At 45.6% G+C, this 23,035-nt stretch overlaps 2 protein-coding genes and 1 long non-coding RNA gene across 4 annotated transcripts; 1 reads left to right on the forward strand and 2 right to left on the reverse strand.

Moving 5' to 3' along the window:
• Positions 1-1,210: 1,210 nt before the first annotated feature.
• LOC123423839 (beta-galactosidase 1-like) lies at positions 1,211-4,819 on the reverse strand. The gene is made up of 11 exons (XM_045107905.1): positions 4,655-4,819; positions 4,284-4,559; positions 4,105-4,197; positions 3,824-3,976; positions 3,621-3,709; positions 3,351-3,456; positions 3,141-3,228; positions 2,890-3,011; positions 2,430-2,788; positions 2,250-2,338; positions 1,211-2,154 (listed from the first exon to the last, which is right to left on the reverse strand). Exons 1-11 carry the CDS (start codon positions 4,817-4,819, stop codon positions 1,211-1,213), a joined length of 2,484 nt encoding a protein of 827 aa, XP_044963840.1.
• A 2,844-nt stretch (positions 4,820-7,663) lies between these two features.
• On the forward strand, positions 7,664-13,657 carry LOC123423835. 2 transcript variants are annotated; one of them, XR_006621377.1, is made up of 4 exons: positions 7,664-9,155; positions 9,245-9,358; positions 11,426-11,536; positions 12,051-13,657. It is a non-coding gene; the product is annotated as an uncharacterized LOC123423835 (long non-coding RNA). The 2 variants fall into 2 exon arrangements; XR_006621376.1 differs by having other exon boundaries at positions 7,664-9,358.
• Positions 13,658-17,766: 4,109 nt separating this feature from the next.
• Positions 17,767-21,375, reverse strand: LOC123423838 (beta-galactosidase 1-like). The gene is made up of 11 exons (XM_045107904.1): positions 21,211-21,375; positions 20,840-21,115; positions 20,661-20,753; positions 20,380-20,532; positions 20,177-20,265; positions 19,907-20,012; positions 19,697-19,784; positions 19,446-19,567; positions 18,986-19,344; positions 18,806-18,894; positions 17,767-18,710 (listed from the first exon to the last, which is right to left on the reverse strand). Exons 1-11 carry the CDS (start codon positions 21,373-21,375, stop codon positions 17,767-17,769), a joined length of 2,484 nt encoding a protein of 827 aa, XP_044963839.1.
• Between the last annotated feature and the right edge of the window lie 1,660 nt (positions 21,376-23,035).

The raw sequence follows: 23,035 nt of genomic DNA on the forward strand, positions 1-23,035 counted from the left end.
TGGTCCATAGGCATATAGTACCATAATTAACACAAGAGCCCTGCATTATCACATGCATCAGAATGATACGGTACATGGAATTCGTCCAGGTGTAGCAAAAGTTTAGTACATGTAGCTAGCATCGCAGATGTGGGATCTAAAATTCTATATGCTCCTGGTCCGGACTTTAATTGAATAACATTTGTGATAGTTACAGAACCTTATTGTTTCAAACTATGTGATGAGTACATATGAAACTTGGAAAATCACCGCAACAAATTCTTCATGTGCCTGTGTCTCCGACGGAAAATCTTCCCCATAACAAAACGAGCTGCCACAATCACCCCAACAAATTCTAGATTGAACCTTGATCCATCAAAAATCACATGAACTGAACCATGCATTTGTTCTAGGCTAATTAGCCCCCTAACACATATCCTGCAGAATAATTAACCTGTTCCTCACGGTAGCTAACACTTAGAGCACTAACAATCGCATGTGAAGACCACATTTGATCATCAATTTAAAATGTTTTCCCCGAAATGTCATATAACTTATTTAAAGAACTTTACCACATAAGTGATACGTTATTTACATAATGTTTGTGATGGTTATAGTAGAACACTTGCTCGCACACTTGAGAGGGCCACTGTGCGAGTTAATCAGAAAATATATGTAATAGAATGAAATAATACTTTTTTGTTAAGCAATGGAAAATCGTATTATTTAGATTTACAAGAAGTTTAAACAAACCTTTTTATTATCAACAGAATGAGACATGAGAAAGAACATTAAAAATAAATAAGTGTATTTGTTTGTGCCAAATGAATGGAACATTATGTAGAAAAAGTTAATTTTTTTAAACTATACGTGGATGCTGTTAAATATTTAATTTAATTAAAGGTGCAAAATTTATTTTCCCACGTTGTTACTTGTGATTCAAATAAGCAAACCCATATGTATATAAGAAATAGAAATTACCAACGCATATGTATTGTCTGCCTGTTTCTTCAACCGAAAATCTTCACCCTATAGCAAACTGATCGAGGAGGCGAAAAATTCTTGGTTTAACCTCGATGATCTCCATCGAAAATCACATGAAGCGAACCATGTAATTGTTCTGGGCTAATTACTTAGCCCCCTAACACATATGCCTAGCTCCTGATTGACGTTAGCTAACACTAAGCCTAAACGACACTAACTATAATTTATTCCTTGGTTCATGTGGGGATCAGCAGGTTGCCTGCACGGTGAGCACGCCGGAGTCACACCCGGACCCGGCGCGGAAGTCCTCCGTGTGCCGCACCGTGCACGACTCCTTGCCGACGCACGCTGCCGTGAACGCCGCCAGCGCCGCCTTGGACTCGCAGCCGCCCTGGTACGCGCCGCACTTGCCGCGCGTGACGCCGAGGCTGGCCACGTCCACGCTGGAGATGGTCCTGCCATGGCTGCACGCCAGCGCCACCTCGTCGCCGACCTCGGCGGCCTCCGCGCACGCCGCCCCGACAGCGACGGTGTGGAAGCTCACCCTCGTCGGGTCGCCGCCGGCCTCCTCGAACAGCACCATCGTGTTGGGCTCGCCGGCCTTGAGGAACGACCGTGGCACATGGTAGAACCTCTGGGACGGCTCGTTGCAGCCAGTGAGGCACTTCTGCCCGTCGCCATCCGCCATGAATGTGCCGCGGTAGTCGCACCGCCGGCAGCCGTCCATGTCCGCGGCGACGTATGACGGCCAGTAGCGGCCCAGGTTGTTGCCGTTGACCCACACCACGCCCTTGCCGAGCCCCAGCAGGTCCGCCACCACGGGCTCCTCACCGGTGGGGGCCTCAAAGGTCGCCTTGTACCAGGTGAAGGGGCGGTGCACCGGGATGGTGCCGCCTCTCCATTGGCTGCGGTCCTTGGCCTTGTCGAGGTGGGTCTCCCTGTACTCGCCGGCGAGGCCGGCCTTGTAGGACCAGGAGCTGTTGGAGAGGTCGTAGGCGGTGGTGTTGGTGACGGTGTCGACGAGCTTCACCGGCCCTCCCACGATGCCGGCGGGCATCATCTCGAACAGAGCACCATAGTTCTTGAGCCCGATGGTGGCGCTGAGGAGGGAGATGTAGTTCTTGCCAGAGTGGAGCTTCACCGGTGTCTCCATTTGGAAGACGAATCCGCCATTAGGAGCGTAGTGCCTCCCTGCATGCCAATTAATCAAATCAATTAACATTAGCTTGATCAAGTTCATTAATCCATCAGTGTGCAAACCACTCAGAGTATATTGGGACGCTCACCAACAAGCTTGCCATTGACGAAAGCGTAGAGCTCATGGCCAGTCGTGTTCACGTGCAACTTGTAGTTCGATTCCCCCTTGTGCTCCAAGCTGCACATTTTGATCATCACCAGAGATTAATTTATATTTCAATCTTATGCAACAGTGTAGTTCTGTATTAAGCATCAAGATGTTTGATTACCTTGTCCTGTACCATAGGTAGTCGCTCTGGTCGCCCGACGTCGCGATCTGCTCGAGCAGCTCGTTCTTCCTGAAGTTACCCTTCTCGTCCGTCATGAAAGGATGGAGGTTCTCGGGCATCCACGACCAAGCAAGGCCATCCGTCACGGTTTCCACCCCCGGCCTCTTCACCATCACCGACGTCTGTGTCTTGATCTTGGCGCTGTTGTACGCGACGGTCTTGCAGTCCGGCAGGATGCTCACGGACCATGCGGGCACGACATGGGTTGCGCCGTCGTCGAGGGTCACATTGACCTCCTTGTCGTCGAACTTGTTGCTGATGAAGCAGGCAGAGGAGTTGTCCAGCGTGTACTTGGTAACCTAGTGTAGATATTGATGAACCAAATGGATCAATTTTGTTGTGAACACCATTAAAAACAGTGCTAGGATTTTTGTATTGTATGTGAATGCATGTTAGTTACCATGACGTTGGTGTTGCCCATGGTGGTGTCCTTGTAGTCCCCATGGAGTAGGATCTTCTCCATGGACTTGAGGACATTGTGGAGGTCCTTGAGGTGCCCGTATTTTGGCTGCCTGATGTTACCTGAAAACAAAAACATAAAAGGATAATGAATATGATTTGCATATTGACACTAATTATTAATTTACAAGATGCAAATAAGCTTGGGACGAATATATGAATTGAAGGAACAACAAGAGATGGTTCACGTACCGTACTCATCGAGAGGGGCATCGTAGTCATAGCTGGTTGTGATGTATGGGCCACCCGACGTGCGGCCAAAGTTGGTGCCACCATGGTACTGATCACATATAAATTGACGATCAACATGTCAAATGATGTAAAATTCAGTTCATGCCAGCCTGCTAGAGGATGGAAATTAATGTAGAAGAGAAAAGTATAGATTAGTTATAAATCAATCACCATGTAGTAGTTCTGGAGCGATCCTCGCGTCTGGAAGAACATGGCAACAGAGAAGGCGATGTCTTCGGCGGACCGGTGGAAATCAGGCTTGTCCCAGGCTTTGAACCTAATTATATATCGTGGATAAAATGTAAGAGCAATCTGAACTTCATTCAACATATAGTAGAACGTGCTAACCAATTTCGCGCATATGCATGTAGGTTCCATAAGAAAAAAAGAAGGAAAATTAATATATAAAGGTTGATCCAGGTATATATATATGTAGGGTACCAGCCAGTCCAGTTCTCAGTCCAGATCTTGGGGATGTCGGTCCTCTTGGGGAACCAGTCGTGGCAGTAGAAGCCGTTGCAGGTGTTGATCTAGTAATTAAGAAGACTTAGCATTGAGTTTTTTTTGTTTTACACTTGGGAAGAAAGAAGAATAATAATTGGTAGAGACAAAAATAGGAAAGATGAAAATGTGCATGCGCTGACCACGTTGGGTGGGACGTCTTGGTCCTGCTGGCACATGATCCACGGCACGCCTACGTTCTGCTTGTTGGCCATGGCGGCGCACCAGTGGATGTACTCAGACGCCGACTCGTCGTTGTTGAGCTTGTCCATGACGTTCCCGTACTCGTTCTCGATCTATATATGTAAATTGTTCACATATATATATGTTATATTCACTGATCCACTCTTTTGTCGACGACAAGTAGCTAGGAATGCAAGCTAGATAAGTTTCACATAATTAATATTAGTTAGTTACTACGTACCTGAGAGAGGATGATGGGGCCTCCCTGTCCGGCGAACATCTTGGCCTCCTTGAGCTTGTCGACGATGAGGGTCGTGAAGGTCTCCATCTCTTGCTGCAAGCATCAATAACTTGGTCGTATTTTGACCTCCAAGGAAAACCATTATATTGTTGGGAAGGATCTGCTAGCAGTGTGGGTACCTCGAAGGGGTTGTTGTGCATGCGGAACTGCATGCCGGAGATGTCGCGCAGCCATGCCGGCAGGCCGCCGTAGTTCCACTCGCCGCAGATGTAGGGGCCGATGCGGAGGATGGCGTACATGCCGGCGTCCTGGACCTCCTTGAAGAAGCGCACGATGTCGTAGCTGCCCTCGAAGTTGTACTGCCGGCGGCGAGGCTCGTGGCCGTTCCAGAAGACGTACGTCTCGATGGCGTCCAGCCCGCCCTCCTTGGCCTTCCTGATCAGATCCGGCCACATCTGCAGGCAAGCAACGATCGAGACTTACAATTCATTCATGGAAACTAAGACGAGACGATGGTGTATTCATCTGCTGCTCCGTGTGCAATGCATACCTCTGGCGTGCTCCTGGGGTAGTGGATGGAGCCGGAGATGAGGAGGCGGCGCTCGCCATCGATGACCATCGACCGGCCGTCGTACCCGACCTCAGTGCCGCTGGCGACGGCCGCGGCCGCCGCGAGGAGGAGGAGCGCAAGTGGTTGCCACGACACGCGCTCCATGGCGAGAAGCTGCTAGCTAGGGAGAAGAAAGGATGCACGCACGCACCGCCGGCCGTGTGTATTTATTGGGGAAAGAAAGATATATTGGCGTGGATTAGTAGGATAAGCAAAGAGCCACGCACGCACTCATGCGTGCAGCTAACAAACTGCGTTAGAGCCATGGATTAGTAGGATAAGCACGCGTGTGTATATGGAAGTGCATATTCACATGGACTCTTGTTTTAAATCAGATGGTCTATTCGTTTTATCTATTCTTTGATTAGGAAGGGAGAGAGTCGCGATGAGAGAGCACATGCATCTGTGAAAGTATGATTTGATCGAACTGTCTCTTTCATTGATGATCCATGAGGATTAAATACACAGGGAATTAACCGTCGCCACGAACGGATGCGTCCGCTCGTGGGGGTCGTGAAAAAACCGTCGCGTCGGTTGGCTAGCAACCCGCACGAAGCGGTTCTGTACAAGGGAGGATTATTCCCTAATTATTATAATTAGTTTAAAATAAATCCTAACACCCCCTAATCCTCGCTTGTCCTTGAGACCCATCATCTTTGAAATGTTCTCCTCCAAAACCCTGTGGAAAAAATTGAGAAGAAAACATACAATATGCCATGAAAAACTCCTTCTAAAACCCAGTGGGAAAATAAAGAGAAAATGACATATATCGTCCATGCTTGCATTGATATTGCCTCATTAAAAACCTTTCGTGAGAAACCATGTGGAAAAACTCCCTGTGGTAGAAATTCTGTAAGAAAGGTACAAGGACACGGAAGCTTCCTGTGGTAGGCCATTCAACCTAAAGCATTGTTTGAAATTGCATCAACATAGCCAAAAGTGAAAGTTGATTGAGAAATAATCCCAACCGAAGAGCTTCTTGCAAGCCTATGATCACTCCTAGCTTGCGTGCCCTACAAATACATCCACAAATGTGTTGATTAATTCATAATTCCTTTAATTTTGTATTGATAAGTTTCGAAAAAAATCAATTTCGTGAATTAGACTACGTACTCTGCCCATCGAAAGGCGTTGTCCAAGGCTTGGAGAGAGCCTCCAACGTATGGAGTCGGAGGGTTATCTCCAGTGGCAATCCACCATCCCACCGGGATCCTTACTGCATTGAGCCCGTTTACCGCCATGAAGCATGGAATCAACAAAGTTGAACTAAGCACATGCTCTATAAAACCCAGATTGAGGGAGTACTACCTATGTTACTCCCACTATGGGTAGTATCAAGGAGAGGTACTTCCTCCTTCTTGGTGTATAGGTCATCTTAGGTTGTGCATCGCGGCCAAGACGAAGAGAAAAAAAAGAAAAAAAAATGTTAATTTTTCTAATTAATACCATTGCATGCAATGAATTGATCGCTGCTGTTGTGGACACTGTGCCTTTTATAGGGACAAAATAATAGCAACAAAAGGAGAGGTAGACATGAAGAAAAAACTTATACCAACAAAGTTGATGGTCAAATTTATAGGGACTAGTCGGGTGTCCACCATCAGACGAGGGAGGAACACGGGACGAGGTAGACATGAAGAAAAAACTTATACCAACAAAGTTGAACGTCTTCTTAGTTTCGTAGTCCCTTCGTTTGGAATGGATGTATCTAGGTTTATTTTAGTTGTAGATACATTTATTTTTATTACTTTTACGACAAGTAATTCCAGACGAAGGGAGTATATTTGTATTGAACATGTTTATTAGGTTTTACATTTAGATTTATATATAATAGGTGAAGGAAGTTTAGGCTAGAATCGTTAAACGGGATATACAGAGAGCAATGAGCATGATCCACGTGACGTGAAGTGTATGTCGTTGGATTCGAAAAAATGAATGGACCAAATGGAAGGAGGGGATCGATCCATGAGAGCTCAACGCTGACCAATCAGAAGCATTCGTCGATGACGAAAACCTTCTATGGCTCGCGCGCTCTTGTTGGTCCGCGCCAGAAGGAAAATTCGTTTCGAACCGGCGCGTACAGGCCCGCCAAGACCACATGAAATTTTTCATGGTTTTGAACTATTGCAGCGGGCAGGCCCATCGGTGCCAATTAAAAATGATTTTTAAGATAACCAAACACCAACCAGTAGAGACGATAGGCCCTCCTTCCCGATTCCCAACCAACCCCGCCCCCAACCCCAACCCCAACCCCATCTCATCCCCATCCCCATCCCATCCCCATCCCCATCCAGCCGCCAATGACCACCTCCCTCTCCGACAACCGGCGAGCTCCCCACTCCCAGACTCGTCGGCGACCTTCCGGCCTCCGCCTTCTACGCCACCCTTCTCTCCCTACACCCCAGATCGAATCCAGCAGCTCAGGACGAAACCCTAGCTCGATGCCATGGCCACACCAGCAGCAGTCCCTCCCTCCCTAGCCCGCGGCCATGGCGACCTAGCAGGCAAGAGGAACCTGAACCCTATCACCGGCCATGGCGAGCGTGGAAGGCACCATGGGAGAGGAGGCATGTGCTGCTGCTCAAGACCCTAAACCAGAAAGGAAGTAATAAGCTGCTCCGACCCATCTCATCCTCTCAGATTTCCTCAGATTTGGTACAAGAAAATGATCCAGCTCATTAGAGTAGTATTTTTCTGCGACGTTGCCTATTTTGTTGTTGAACTGGCCCTATTATTCTGTCAAATGAGTCTTTTTGTTTTTCCTTCTTTGAAATGAAGCATATTGCTTTCGAGTGCTAGACATCACGGAGCTGTTCTATTCTTTTGAATGACTTGTAAGAAGGAGCCAACCATTTGCCAGCTCTATTATAGTTGTTCAAAACGAAAAAAAAACAGGTTCTTGCCTACCTGAAAGATCTTTACAAAAAAATGATTTGTTATTCGCATGATCTCATCTGGTTTGGCGCCTCCCTACAATCTCACTAGAGTACGACTACTATTTTTCTCTGAAGTTGCCTATTTTGTGTATAGTGCTAGACATTATGAGCTGCTCTATTCTATTTTGTGTACATCTAGTTTGCCTCTATCAGTATTCTTTTTAAGAAGGCCGCGCATGTCTCTCCAAAATCTTCAACTTTCGGTCTCGTAATATTTCTGTAGGCTCTTCCTCACCTCACCTTTTCTCTCTCCCTGATCGAGCACCTTCGCCATGGGAGAGGAAGGTTGTTTCATCCGCCTGCTGTACTGCTGCTCTAGGGGACATGCACCTGCTTGTTGTGCTGCTGCTCTGTACGCCATGGACATCCCTCCTCTGGTTCTCCTCGCTCGTCAAGGTAGTAAGCTGCTCTAACCCATCTTCCCCTCTCAAATTCGGTACAAGAAAATGATTTTTGTAACTGGACATCAAAAGCAGAACCGGTGTGTGTTGTTGGTCAAGCAAGAAGAAAGAAAAAAGGCATCCGTTGCCTGCAAAACAAATCTGTGTGTGTGCTGCTCTCCTCCTCCTCTGTTTTTGCTTGTGTCAATTTGCTCCAACAGCTTGCGCGCGTGTGTGCATCCATTGGGAGAGAGAGAGGCTCTTGCCAACACCTCTACAATCTCACCGGAGTTCTATTTTTCTGTGATGTTGCCTATTTTGTTGTTGAAATTGACCGTATCCCTGTGTCAAATGGATATTTTTTCCTCCATTGAAATGAAGCATATTGCTTTTGAGTGCTCACATTGACATTACTGTGGAATAAAATGTTCATTATATGCTCTTCTGTTGAATAACGTGTAAAACAGGTCCAGCCATTTGCCAAGTCTATTATATTTGTTCTAAAAGAAAAGAAAAAAAAAACAGGTTCTTGCCTATCTATAGTATATGTGTTTTCAAAAAAGCTGTATCTTTTTCTTCGAGAGAGATGCACTTCTGTATCAACATTCTTTTTAAAAAGTGACACATGTCTATCCAAAATTTTGAACTTCATGGCCTCGTATAATTTCTTGAGTTGGTGAAAGTAATTGCCGGATACTGAGAGTAACCACAACAGATAAATATGTCATCAAACCACCATGTTCTACCCCATTTTGGAGGAACAAGATTAAAGTCATACCAGCAGAATTAACTACATGAAAGGTCCATCCTTTTCAGGAAAAACCCACCGTGCAGCCCTACGAGCAAGTTCATGAGCAGAAGGATTGAGCTCAATCAATAAATTTGAATACTGGCTAGGCACACATCCACACGGAAACCAGTACTAGATCGAACAGTATTGACCATGGGTTCAGGTTGACAATGGTCATAAACCTCTCATCACTTTGGTATGTTGATTGACCTCTTTTTTGCACTGCATGTGCAGGTGCTAAACATTGGTACGTGTTGGTGGGGCTCGACAAGCTCACCCAGGGAGGGCACCCCCAAGCTGAACTCCATGGAGCCCCGCTCCAGCGTCTAGGACAGGTCTTTGTTACTGGATCCATTACTAGGACATGATTTCTTCTTTTCCTTCTCCATTTGAGATCAACATTCGTTATGTCCTTCTTGTGCAGCAGCAGCAGGATTCCATCGGTACACGAGATGACAAGGGGTTCATCGAGGTGTGTGGTGGTAGGCTCTTTCGTTGGACCCGCTGCCTGTTCGGCATCGGCTCCATAACAGTCATGGTTAGCTCCTCTCCTTCCCCTGCTCCCCTCTGGTTGCGCTCGGGTAGAACAAATACCTGCTTCATTTATATGATAGATGATAATATATGGAACATGTACGTATGGCTTCTTCAGTCTGAATTCGTGTATTTGACTCCTGCTTATATGTAAGAGCATCTATAGCAGACCTCGTATAAAGCCGATCCGCAAAAGTCGTTTGCAGTTCGCGGAAAAACCCTTTTGTGGACCGGCGTGTGCGGCAAAATATCCTTTTATGAGGGTCCATTTTACGGGGTCTGCTGGGCCGCCGCCCACGCTGGCCTGCGAAATCTATTATTTCCATTGCATTTTCAGGCATGAAAACACATTTAGTTGCTTCTTTATTTTCTTCAAAGGCATTGGATACATCATAATTCACCAAATTATTGCTAAAACAGCAAGACCAAAAAAAACAAGAACCACAATTAGACATTTTAGAAGATATCCAACTTCCATAACTGCTCCCACTAGTTGGATCAACATCTTCTCCATGCATTCATTGTTGATCCAGGGGTTCTTCATCTTGCATTCTTCATTCTTCGGCTTTGATTCTAAACAATTAGACGTTGATTCACCTCTAATATCTATTCTAATTGCACATGCAGCTGCATCGTTAGGTTCAATTATACTAAGGAGTGCACGAACATCTATTAAGTTTCTTTCTATCAATAGATCGATGTATTCTTCTTTCCAATACCAAAATTAGCATCTACCTTCCTACACAGATGAACACCTCAATAAGCTACCATAATTTAACCAAATAAGTTGACAAAGCAGAAGAGGAAGAAGGGCATACCCCGTCGTTTCTGCATTTGAAGAATACCCATCCGAGGTGCTGCCGTGTGTTGGATGTGAGCCGCAACACTGTTTCTAGGCAGTCATCGCACTCTATGAGTGGCATCGGCAAGCCGAGCCCAAGCGATGGCCGGAAGAGTCCTTGCCGGCAAACCGACGCCAGCAACTAGAGGATGGAACCAGTACCTGCATGCGGCGCTCGCGCTTTGCCGAGGCTGTGCGGGGTGCTCCCGACCAATCCATGGCTTTGGTGCAGCCAACGGTGGCTGGAAAAGCCAATCTGGTGGTCGCGACAAAACAACCACCGATTTGTAGCTTTCCGGTAAGCCGAGGCACGAGGGCGTGGTGGAGGCCGATCTTGGGACTGCGGCGGCCCACCGTCATGATCCGGACGGCTGGTACGGCCGGAATCGAAGGCGGCACCCGGCGGCGGTAGGTGGGGGAAAAGCGCGGGTGAAATGTCCCACCAACTAACCGCTTAGATATATACAGGGCACCGACGGGGTGGGCGGAAGAACCTGCATTTTCGCGGGTTAGGGTGGGCATTTTGTCGCGCCCCGCAAAAAAAAATTACGGGCCGGACGCGGTAGTGGGGTCTGGTCTAGCAGCATTTTCCGCCTTGACCTGTATTTTGGCGGTTATTTTGCGGGTTCGGCCCTTTTAGGGGGTCTGCTAGAGATACTCTAATAGTACTATGGTGACCATAGGTTGCCATGAGCCCATGACATGGTCATCTATCAAGACCTAAAATATTTGAGAGGTCAACCTGGAAGACTGAATTTGTGCATGTAGCAGCACTCTCCAGTCTCGCGAGCATCAAGTTAATTTTGCAAGTACGATTCCTCGTGCAATTCTGGCTAGACTTGGATCACCTGAAACGAAAAATTACTTGAAGAAATAAATAACGGTCTGCATACATCCGAGTAATCAACTAGTTAATTGTTTGTCGGGTCAACATGTGAGAAATAATTCCAAGGCATGTGGAGGACTTTGTTTCCATTTTTCAGTTAGCCGCATGGTTGATCTGGTTCATTTGCAGTAGTACACATACAAGTTGTCAAAACTAGCGCCTTTCCTGCTCCACTGCCAGTGATAGCAGCAGTAGTCTCACTTTAGATTGTTGGACGTGTGACACTAGCTGTACCCATGCTTGTGACGTTCAATACTTTAAATTTCAGTATCGGCCATTTCCTATTTTCGGATTGTTATCATAATACTTTGACATGGAAATAATGTTTTTTTTTCAATTTACAGAACCAACTAGCCTGTCCTTCCATTTGTGGTATTGATGGCCATGGACCACGGTTCTAGTAGTCGGCAAAGCACGTATCTACTAACTGCTCCTATCCAGGATGCGTGCAAAAGGTGTCACATCATCGCGTTCCTATTCTCATCCCCCCGGCAAAACATCATTGTACACAATGTTGATGCAACAATTGCAACTTGCAAGCTCTATACTAGTTTCAATGGAACCTGGGACTAGCATAGGCCCTGGGACTAGCCGGGGTCCAAACATATATTTTATATTCAAATACAGTTGGAGTGAATCATCATGTCTGTGTTGCTGGGTTAGTGTAGAATATAGCCCATTCTTTCTAAATTAGAGACTTGGTGGCTGGAGTAGGCACTATGTAAACTGGGCATCCTATCATTATTCGGATTCAGGAAAAACAGTATAGCTCAACATGTGAATATATGTCCAGTTCTTTTTGGTTTTCATGTAAATGGTGATAATTTGGAATATATCAAACCATAGCCTGTCCTTACACGATTACACACTTCCCATGTCCATTAGCCTGCTCATGTTTGTTACTACTTCCTAATATATATACATGTTGGTCTTTGTCAGTGTCATGAATTAAATTGTTACATTGTCAAGGTTCCCCTGGAGGTTGGGGCACACCGTGGATGGCTTAAACCCGCCCTTCTTCAGTTACATTCTAGATTGTGGTGCTGATCTCAGTCAGGAAAAGGAAGAGAACATTATTGTTCTTCATCTGTCCGTGAAGAAAGGTACTAGCAACTGCTACTACAACCTAGTACAAGAACTTCCTTTTATCACACTTGCTGCTGCTTTTTACTAGAATTGTCACATATGAGTTGCCATTTGTTATTTTCGTTTTGTTTTGGGGGCCTGCTATATTATAAATACCAAGTTATACCTGAGTTTTTGTCAAAGTATTACTTGAAAGTACAAATGAATTTTGAATGAGTGGAAAACTTAGTAGTAGGCTCATTTTATTAGTTTTCTTCAGTACGATCATGCCTTGTTTTCGTATCATTTTGTTTATGTTGGCAGAATTATTGCACATAATTATAGTTCACATATGATGTTGCATTCGGAAATCGATTTGAACTCATTGAGATGCTCAAGGAGTCACAAACACTCGTCTTGCAATGCAAGCACTTGTGCTGATGACCATCCATCCTTGGTACATTTAATTACATGGCAATTTCTAGGATTCTGGGTTGCGCTGATGGTCTCTAATGCAAGCACTTGTGCTTCTCGTGGTGATTATGGTAAAATAATTAGTGGATTTAGCCCTCAATTTTAGTCCTATGAGTTTTTGTCTTTTGCCGGGTATTGTGTTGCATGCGCTGGAGTGTTTCCCTTGTCGACGTGCTGGGTAATGTGTGTGCTGGTTGCAGTTGGTCCTTGGTTGATCTCCATGCCAGTGGTTGGAATGTTTTGGCTGTGTGATATGTGTGATGGTTTACCAGGCTTTGTTATAAAGAAGCCCCTTATGGCATGTCCTCTAAAACACTATAACTCTGATTCGTCTACTAGTGATGACATGGTTGTTTGATTCCTAGGGTTGTTATCAAATTCTGGCATGTTCTGTCCTATGTACCCTAACAGTGCATTCCTGATATCAATCGTTCCTATGATCATGTACAGTTCATTTGGTCATTTTCACTGTTGCTTGATCATCTATTGTTGCTCGATTGTCTAAATCTTCTTGATTTGGAAAGCTAGACATGCTATTTCCTAACTGCTAGCTCCATAACAGAACATGTATTTCTTTTCACTCATTCATGACTCTCATTTTAATGGGTTTTGTCAATGAAACAATGCAAGATAGGAGTGGGATCACTGAATTGTTTTACATAGATTAGATGACCGGCCGATTGCTATTTTGTTGTGTGCATGTTTACTGGACACATACATTACACTTTTTTTAGCTTGCTCATTATAGACTGGACATTGGTCATGTGGAAGGACTAGCAGACGGATGGCTGCTTGCCCATCCTAGCAAACATGGTGAGCTTCCCCCCTCCTCCACATCTGCATAGCACGCACAGTTTGTATGTTTTGGTTTTCTCGCGTGATTTGAGAACAAAGGCGCAAGCATGGTTCAAAGTAGACTACTCTCCTCTGCTGGTATGGTCACTCGGTTCTGAACTTTAAATTGTATATAATCTTAAAGTGGAGTAATCCCCTGTATCAAATCTGACTTCACCATGATTTGAGTGGAATAATAAGAAGAATATGCATAGCTTCTTGTTGTTAGTTTGTTTGGCATAAAAATTAACATGCGGTGACAATTCTTTTGTTAGTTTTTTATCAAGGCGTGGGAAGTTGTGTCTCTTGATGCGACGACCATCACAGACAAACCGCCAAGTGCTATTGGCAAATGATAGAGGGTCAATTCCTCTGCTTCATGGCGAAGTATCCCAATAGAACACTGCTCACCTTGAGGTCTCTTCAAGGTCGTTGGGACGCTATCAAGCCGGTTTGTAGCCGTTGGGCTGCTTGCTTGGAATAAGACCGCAATGCACCACCAAGTGATACCGTTGAATTGAACTATGTGAGTTCTTTCTCACGTTGTACTTTAAATGTTTGAAACATGTTTCATATGTTGAATTTTGTTTTTGTTTTTTAGGAGTAATTGTGCAAGAAAGGTACAAGGACATGGAAGCTTCCCATGGTAGGTCATTCAACCTAGAGCATTGTTCGAAATTGCATCAACATAGCCAAAACTGGGAGTTCATTGAGGAAGAATCCCCACCGAAGAATGGCTCCCTCACCGAGACGGATGATGATGATGAAGATGATGATGGCCCAAGAAACAAGAACAAGTCGGATGGAAACAAAAAGGCGAAGGACAAGATCAAGAGGGAATCGAAGGCATCAAGCTTGCATGATAAGATAGATATCATGGTGCAATCAAATGAGGAGATGAAGCAGGAGTTGGCCGAGAAGAAAGCGCAGGAGAAGCAAGAAAGTGGCCCTTACTCAAGGAAGAAGGGTTGTGCAAGGCCGCCATTGAGGAGAGGAAAGCCCTTACCGAGGAGAACAAGGCTTTGTCCAAGCTTCTTGCAGAGGAGAACAAGATCATGACAATGAATCACAATAAAATGAACGACATCACCAAAGAATGACATGATATGGCAAGAAAAGAAATCTTGAAGAGAAGAATGATGGCTGCAAGGTGTGATGACTTCAGCGCCGGTGGGGGAATGGGTGGCGGAAATGGAGAGTGATGATGTTGACGATGATGGTCACGGAGATGATAATGGCTTTTGCGTGAGATTCTTTTGGGGTTGTGGAGAGAAACGAGAACCAAGACGGTGGTGAAGATGGTGGTTGCTTTTGCATGATGTTCTTTAGTGTCTTGATAAAAAAAACAATGGTTTAATTTGAGCGAAAATTGTGTTTGGTTGTTCAAATTTGCTACAAATCAATGGAATTGATGCCAAATTGTAAGTTTGAATTCTTGCGATTTGCGGGTTGGCAAGGGCCATGGCAGAACAGAACCTGCCCATGAAACTGTAGAACAGAATATTCGTGAATATTCTGTTTTATAGTTCCACGATGCGGGTTATGTTTTGCCGCGACCCTCGCTAGTCGTAAAAAGCGATTTTTTGCAAACTGTAAACGCGCGATATAGGTCCGTAATATAAGGGTCTGCTAGCAAACGGTAAACATCCTTCTTCTCCTTTTTCTTATCTAAAAAATTGGTGACGTTCACCTATTCGTCGCTTTTTTGTCAAACCCCCTTCCTACGTGCATAGCGATCGCAGGGTTTTTCAAGAAAACTGTCGACGGGACAGCCTTGCCCCTCTATCAAGACCGGATTATCTTTGTCTAGTTGGAACCATCCCTCGCATGAGCCTTCATATTGTATGGTGACGCTGCATGCAACAAGATCCTAACACGCATGGTTTTCTATCCTGGTCGACCTGTACAATACTGTATGGTACACGCACAAAACAAAAATGTAGCTTTGAAAAGGTACACTCACGATGCTCACAAACATAATTTATAAATACTCACATAAATTTCTATTGTTTTCATATTTCAATCAATGTCAAAGACATTTCGGACATGTCCAAATGTTTTAAATGTCAAAGCCATACTCTTTCGTAAATATTCACACAAAATTGTTGGGCAATTGCGGGTGGCTTCCATCGTAAAATTCCTAAAATATCTCATCAATCACAAACCATGTGTTCCACCGTGACCATCTACACCTGCAGGAGGCGTGCTTCGAGCTCCCTCTCGGTCCGCCTTCGAAAACCCAATGTATCACCAAAATCAAGGTAAAGTATTTTGGTAGATTTTTCCCGCTAAATAGGCCCTTAGGATTGTCGCAAATCAAGAATACCATTTAAAATGAAGGAAAACTTAGCCGCCTTTGTACGCCCCTAGTAGCCACCCAGCGCCAGCAGTGAGCCTGCACATTGCCAGAAATACATAGGAATCACCATGGATTTCCACCGGCCAACTGCAGAGATCCATGTGGACGCACGTTATAGGGCTGCTGCACTTGCACGTTGAGAGCGGCATGTCGCCGGTTAACCTACATCCCAGTTGTAACTCGATCGCCAGTATTGTTGCCAACTCTGTGTCAGAAAAATATGAGGGTGTTACGTGAAGAATAACACATGCATAGGAGGCATATACCATACTCAACACAAGAGCCCATGCAAGATCACATGCATAAGAGATAGTAAGAACGATACATGGAATTCGTTCAGGTAGCAACAGTTTAGTACCTTGCACCGCAGATGTGGGATCTAAAATTCTAGATGCTCCTGGTCTGGTATGACTCTGAAGTATATAGAACTTACAAGTATAGAATAATAGTACATTTTTTAAGGCAAACTCGCGAACTTGTTACTGCTTCAGTGTTTACAGGGGCGAACAGAAGATCTTCAACATGGCCTAACCAAGTATTACGACCAACTCCCAGAGTAAGTGAATGTTACAGCGTCATGTGTAACTGCTCCGTACTGCACCACACTGCCGGTTTAGCCCCCCCCCCCCCCCCGAGTGTAACTCTTATTGTCAACTATGTGTGAGAAGAATATGAGGGTGTTACGTGCTGATGAATGACACAAGAGGCCTGCGTTATCGCATGCATAAGAATGATATTGTAGATGGTCCATAGGCATATAGTACCATAATTAACACAAGAGCCCTGCATTATCACATGCATCAGAATGATACGGTACATGGAATTCGTCCAGGTGTAGCAAAAGTTTAGTACATGTAGCTAGCATCGCAGATGTGGGATCTAAAATTCTATATGCTCCTGGTCCGGACTTTAATTGAATAACATTTGTGATAGTTACAGAACCTTATTGTTTCAAACTATGTGATGAGTACATATGAAACTTGGAAAATCACCGCAACAAATTCTTCATGTGCCTGTGTCTCCGACGGAAAATCTTCCCCATAACAAAACGAGCTGCCACAATCACCCCAACAAATTCTAGATTGAACCTTGATCCATCAAAAATCACATGAACTGAACCATGCATTTGTTCTAGGCTAATTAGCCCCCTAACACATATCCTGCAGAATAATTAACCTGTTCCTCACGGTAGCTAACACTTAGAGCACTAACAATCGCATGTGAAGACCACATTTGATCATCAATTTAAAATGTTTTCCCCGAAATGTCATATAACTTATTTAAAGAACTTTACCACATAAGTGATACGTTATTTACATAATGTTTGTGATGGTTATAGTAGAACACTTGCTCGCACACTTGAGAGGGCCACTGTGCGAGTTAATCAGAAAATATATGTAATAGAATGAAATAATACTTTTTTGTTAAGCAATGGAAAATCGTATTATTTAGATTTACAAGAAGTTTAAACAAACCTTTTTATTATCAACAGAATGAGACATGAGAAAGAACATTAAAAATAAATAAGTGTATTTGTTTGTGCCAAATGAATGGAACATTATGTAGAAAAAGTTAATTTTTTTAAACTATACGTGGATGCTGTTAAATATTTAATTTAATTAAAGGTGCAAAATTTATTTTCCCACGTTGTTACTTGTGATTCAAATAAGCAAACCCATATGTATATAAGAAATAGAAATTACCAACGCATATGTATTGTCTGCCTGTTTCTTCAACCGAAAATCTTCACCCTATAGCAAACTGATCGAGGAGGCGAAAAATTCTTGGTTTAACCTCGATGATCTCCATCGAAAATCACATGAAGCGAACCATGTAATTGTTCTGGGCTAATTACTTAGCCCCCTAACACATATGCCTAGCTCCTGATTGACGTTAGCTAACACTAAGCCTAAACGACACTAACTATAATTTATTCCTTGGTTCATGTGGGGATCAGCAGGTTGCCTGCACGGTGAGCACGCCGGAGTCACACCCGGACCCGGCGCGGAAGTCCTCCGTGTGCCGCACCGTGCACGACTCCTTGCCGACGCACGCTGCCGTGAACGCCGCCAGCGCTGCCTTGGACTCGCAGCCGCCCTGGTACGCGCCGCACTTGCCGCGCGTGACGCCGAGGCTGGCCACGTCCACGCTGGAGATGGTCCTGCCATGGCTGCACGCCAGCGCCACCTCGTCGCCGACCTCGGCGGCCTCCGCGCACGCCGCCCCGACAGCGACGGTGTGGAAGCTCACCCTCGTCGGGTCGCCGCCGGCCTCCTCGAACAGCACCATCGTGTTGGGCTCGCCGGCCTTGAGGAACGACCGTGGCACATGGTAGAACCTCTGGGACGGCTCGTTGCAGCCAGTGAGGCACTTCTGCCCGTCGCCATCCGCCATGAATGTGCCGCGGTAGTCGCACCGCCGGCAGCCGTCCATGTCCGCGGCGACGTATGACGGCCAGTAGCGGCCCAGGTTGTTGCCGTTGACCCACACCACGCCCTTGCCGAGCCCCAGCAGGTCCGCCACCACGGGCTCCTCACCGGTGGGGGCCTCAAAGGTCGCCTTGTACCAGGTGAAGGGGCGGTGCACCGGGATGGTGCCGCCTCTCCATTGGCTGCGGTCCTTGGCCTTGTCGAGGTGGGTCTCCCTGTACTCGCCGGCGAGGCCGGCCTTGTAGGACCAGGAGCTGTTGGAGAGGTCGTAGGCGGTGGTGTTGGTGACGGTGTCGACGAGCTTCACCGGCCCTCCCACGATGCCGGCGGGCATCATCTCGAACAGAGCACCATAGTTCTTGAGCCCGATGGTGGCGCTGAGGAGGGAGATGTAGTTCTTGCCAGAGTGGAGCTTCACCGGTGTCTCCATTTGGAAGACGAATCCGCCATTAGGAGCGTAGTGCCTCCCTGCATGCCAATTAATCAAATCAATTAACATTAGCTTGATCAAGTTCATTAATCCATCAGTGTGCAAACCACTCAGAGTATATTGGGACGCTCACCAACAAGCTTGCCATTGACGAAAGCGTAGAGCTCATGGCCAGTCGTGTTCACGTGCAACTTGTAGTTCGATTCCCCCTTGTGCTCCAAGCTGCACATTTTGATCATCACCAGAGATTAATTTATATTTCAATCTTATGCAACAGTGTAGTTCTGTATTAAGCATCAAGATGTTTGATTACCTTGTCCTGTACCATAGGTAGTCGCTCTGGTCGCCCGACGTCGCGATCTGCTCGAGCAGCTCGTTCTTCCTGAAGTTACCCTTCTCGTCCGTCATGAAAGGATGGAGGTTCTCGGGCATCCACGACCAAGCAAGGCCATCCGTCACGGTTTCCACCCCCGGCCTCTTCACCATCACCGACGTCTGTGTCTTGATCTTGGCGCTGTTGTACGCGACGGTCTTGCAGTCCGGCAGGATGCTCACGGACCATGCGGGCACGACATGGGTTGCGCCGTCGTCGAGGGTCACATTGACCTCCTTGTCGTCGAACTTGTTGCTGATGAAGCAGGCAGAGGAGTTGTCCAGCGTGTACTTGGTAACCTAGTGTAGATATTGATGAACCAAATGGATCAATTTTGTTGTGAACACCATTAAAAACAGTGCTAGGATTTTTGTATTGTATGTGAATGCATGTTAGTTACCATGACGTTGGTGTTGCCCATGGTGGTGTCCTTGTAGTCCCCATGGAGTAGGATCTTCTCCATGGACTTGAGGACATTGTGGAGGTCCTTGAGGTGCCCGTATTTTGGCTGCCTGATGTTACCTGAAAACAAAAACATAAAAGGATAATGAATATGATTTGCATATTGACACTAATTATTAATTTACAAGATGCAAATAAGCTTGGGACGAATATATGAATTGAAGGAACAACAAGAGATGGTTCACGTACCGTACTCATCGAGAGGGGCATCGTAGTCATAGCTGGTTGTGATGTATGGGCCACCCGACGTGCGGCCAAAGTTGGTGCCACCATGGTACTGATCACATATAAATTGACGATCAACATGTCAAATGATGTAAAATTCAGTTCATGCCAGCCTGCTAGAGGATGGAAATTAATGTAGAAGAGAAAAGTATAGATTAGTTATAAATCAATCACCATGTAGTAGTTCTGGAGCGATCCTCGCGTCTGGAAGAACATGGCAACAGAGAAGGCGATGTCTTCGGCGGACCGGTGGAAATCAGGCTTGTCCCAGGCTTTGAACCTAATTATATATCGTGGATAAAATGTAAGAGCAATCTGAACTTCATTCAACATATAGTAGAACGTGCTAACCAATTTCGCGCATATGCATGTAGGTTCCATAAGAAAAAAAGAAGGAAAATTAATATATAAAGGTTGATCCAGGTATATATATATGTAGGGTACCAGCCAGTCCAGTTCTCAGTCCAGATCTTGGGGATGTCGGTCCTCTTGGGGAACCAGTCGTGGCAGTAGAAGCCGTTGCAGGTGTTGATCTAGTAATTAAGAAGACTTAGCATTGAGTTTTTTTTGTTTTACACTTGGGAAGAAAGAAGAATAATAATTGGTAGAGACAAAAATAGGAAAGATGAAAATGTGCATGCGCTGACCACGTTGGGTGGGACGTCTTGGTCCTGCTGGCACATGATCCACGGCACGCCTACGTTCTGCTTGTTGGCCATGGCGGCGCACCAGTGGATGTACTCAGACGCCGACTCGTCGTTGTTGAGCTTGTCCATGACGTTCCCGTACTCGTTCTCGATCTATATATGTAAATTGTTCACATATATATATGTTATATTCACTGATCCACTCTTTTGTCGACGACAAGTAGCTAGGAATGCAAGCTAGATAAGTTTCACATAATTAATATTAGTTAGTTACTACGTACCTGAGAGAGGATGATGGGGCCTCCCTGTCCGGCGAACATCTTGGCCTCCTTGAGCTTGTCGACGATGAGGGTCGTGAAGGTCTCCATCTCTTGCTGCAAGCATCAATAACTTGGTCGTATTTTGACCTCCAAGGAAAACCATTATATTGTTGGGAAGGATCTGCTAGCAGTGTGGGTACCTCGAAGGGGTTGTTGTGCATGCGGAACTGCATGCCGGAGATGTCGCGCAGCCATGCCGGCAGGCCGCCGTAGTTCCACTCGCCGCAGATGTAGGGGCCGATGCGGAGGATGGCGTACATGCCGGCGTCCTGGACCTCCTTGAAGAAGCGCACGATGTCGTAGCTGCCCTCGAAGTTGTACTGCCGGCGGCGAGGCTCGTGGCCGTTCCAGAAGACGTACGTCTCGATGGCGTCCAGCCCGCCCTCCTTGGCCTTCCTGATCAGATCCGGCCACATCTGCAGGCAAGCAACGATCGAGACTTACAATTCATTCATGGAAACTAAGACGAGACGATGGTGTATTCATCTGCTGCTCCGTGTGCAATGCATACCTCTGGCGTGCTCCTGGGGTAGTGGATGGAGCCGGAGATGAGGAGGCGGCGCTCGCCATCGATGACCATCGACCGGCCGTCGTACCCGACCTCAGTGCCGCTGGCGACGGCCGCGGCCGCCGCGAGGAGGAGGAGCGCAAGTGGTTGCCACGACACGCGCTCCATGGCGAGAAGCTGCTAGCTAGGGAGAAGAAAGGATGCACGCACGCACCGCCGGCCGTGTGTATTTATTGGGGAAAGAAAGATATATTGGCGTGGATTAGTAGGATAAGCAAAGAGCCACGCACGCACTCATGCGTGCAGCTAACAAACTGCGTTAGAGCCATGGATTAGTAGGATAAGCACGCGTGTGTATATGGAAGTGCATATTCACATGGACTCTTGTTTTAAATCAGATGGTCTATTCGTTTTATCTATTCTTTGATTAGGAAGGGAGAGAGTCGCGATGAGAGAGCACATGCATCTGTGAAAGTATGATTTGATCGAACTGTCTCTTTCATTGATGATCCATGAGGATTAAATACACAGGGAATTAACCGTCGCCACGAACGGATGCGTCCGCTCGTGGGGGTCGTGAAAAAACCGTCGCGTCGGTTGGCTAGCAACCCGCACGAAGCGGTTCTGTACAAGGGAGGATTATTCCCTAATTATTATAATTAGTTTAAAATAAATCCTAACACCCCCTAATCCTCGCTTGTCCTTGAGACCCATCATCTTTGAAATGTTCTCCTCCAAAACCCTGTGGAAAAAATTGAGAAGAAAACATACAATATGCCATGAAAAACTCCTTCTAAAACCCAGTGGGAAAATAAAGAGAAAATGACATATATCGTCCATGCTTGCATTGATATTGCCTCATTAAAAACCTTTCGTGAGAAACCATGTGGAAAAACTCCCTGTGGTAGAAATTCTGTAAGAAAGGTACAAGGACACGGAAGCTTCCTGTGGTAGGCCATTCAACCTAAAGCATTGTTTGAAATTGCATCAACATAGCCAAAAGTGAAAGTTGATTGAGAAATAATCCCAACCGAAGAGCTTCTTGCAAGCCTATGATCACTCCTAGCTTGCGTGCCCTACAAATACATCCACAAATGTGTTGATTAATTCATAATTCCTTTAATTTTGTATTGATAAGTTTCGAAAAAAATCAATTTCGTGAATTAGACTACGTACTCTGCCCATCGAAAGGCGTTGTCCAAGGCTTGGAGAGAGCCTCCAACGTATGGAGTCGGAGGGTTATCTCCAGTGGCAATCCACCATCCCACCGGGATCCTTACTGCATTGAGCCCGTTTACCGCCATGAAGCATGGAATCAACAAAGTTGAACTAAGCACATGCTCTATAAAACCCAGATTGAGGGAGTACTACCTATGTTACTCCCACTATGGGTAGTATCAAGGAGAGGTACTTCCTCCTTCTTGGTGTATAGGTCATCTTAGGTTGTGCATCGCGGCCAAGACGAAGAGAAAAAAAAGAAAAAAAAATGTTAATTTTTCTAATTAATACCATTGCATGCAATGAATTGATCGCTGCTGTTGTGGACACTGTGCCTTTTATAGGGACAAAATAATAGCAACAAAAGGAGAGGTAGACATGAAGAAAAAACTTATACCAACAAAGTTGATGGTCAAATTTATAGGGACTAGTCGGGTGTCCACCATCAGACGAGGGAGGAACACGGGACGAGGTAGACATGAAGAAAAAACTTATACCAACAAAGTTGAACGTCTTCTTAGTTTCGTAGTCCCTTCGTTTGGAATGGATGTATCTAGGTTTATTTTAGTTGTAGATACATTTATTTTTATTACTTTTACGACAAGTAATT

This window comes from Hordeum vulgare, unplaced genomic scaffold (genome assembly GCF_904849725.1).
Source record: "Hordeum vulgare subsp. vulgare unplaced genomic scaffold, MorexV3_pseudomolecules_assembly, whole genome shotgun sequence".
Classification (NCBI taxonomy): domain Eukaryota; kingdom Viridiplantae; phylum Streptophyta; class Magnoliopsida; order Poales; family Poaceae; genus Hordeum; species Hordeum vulgare.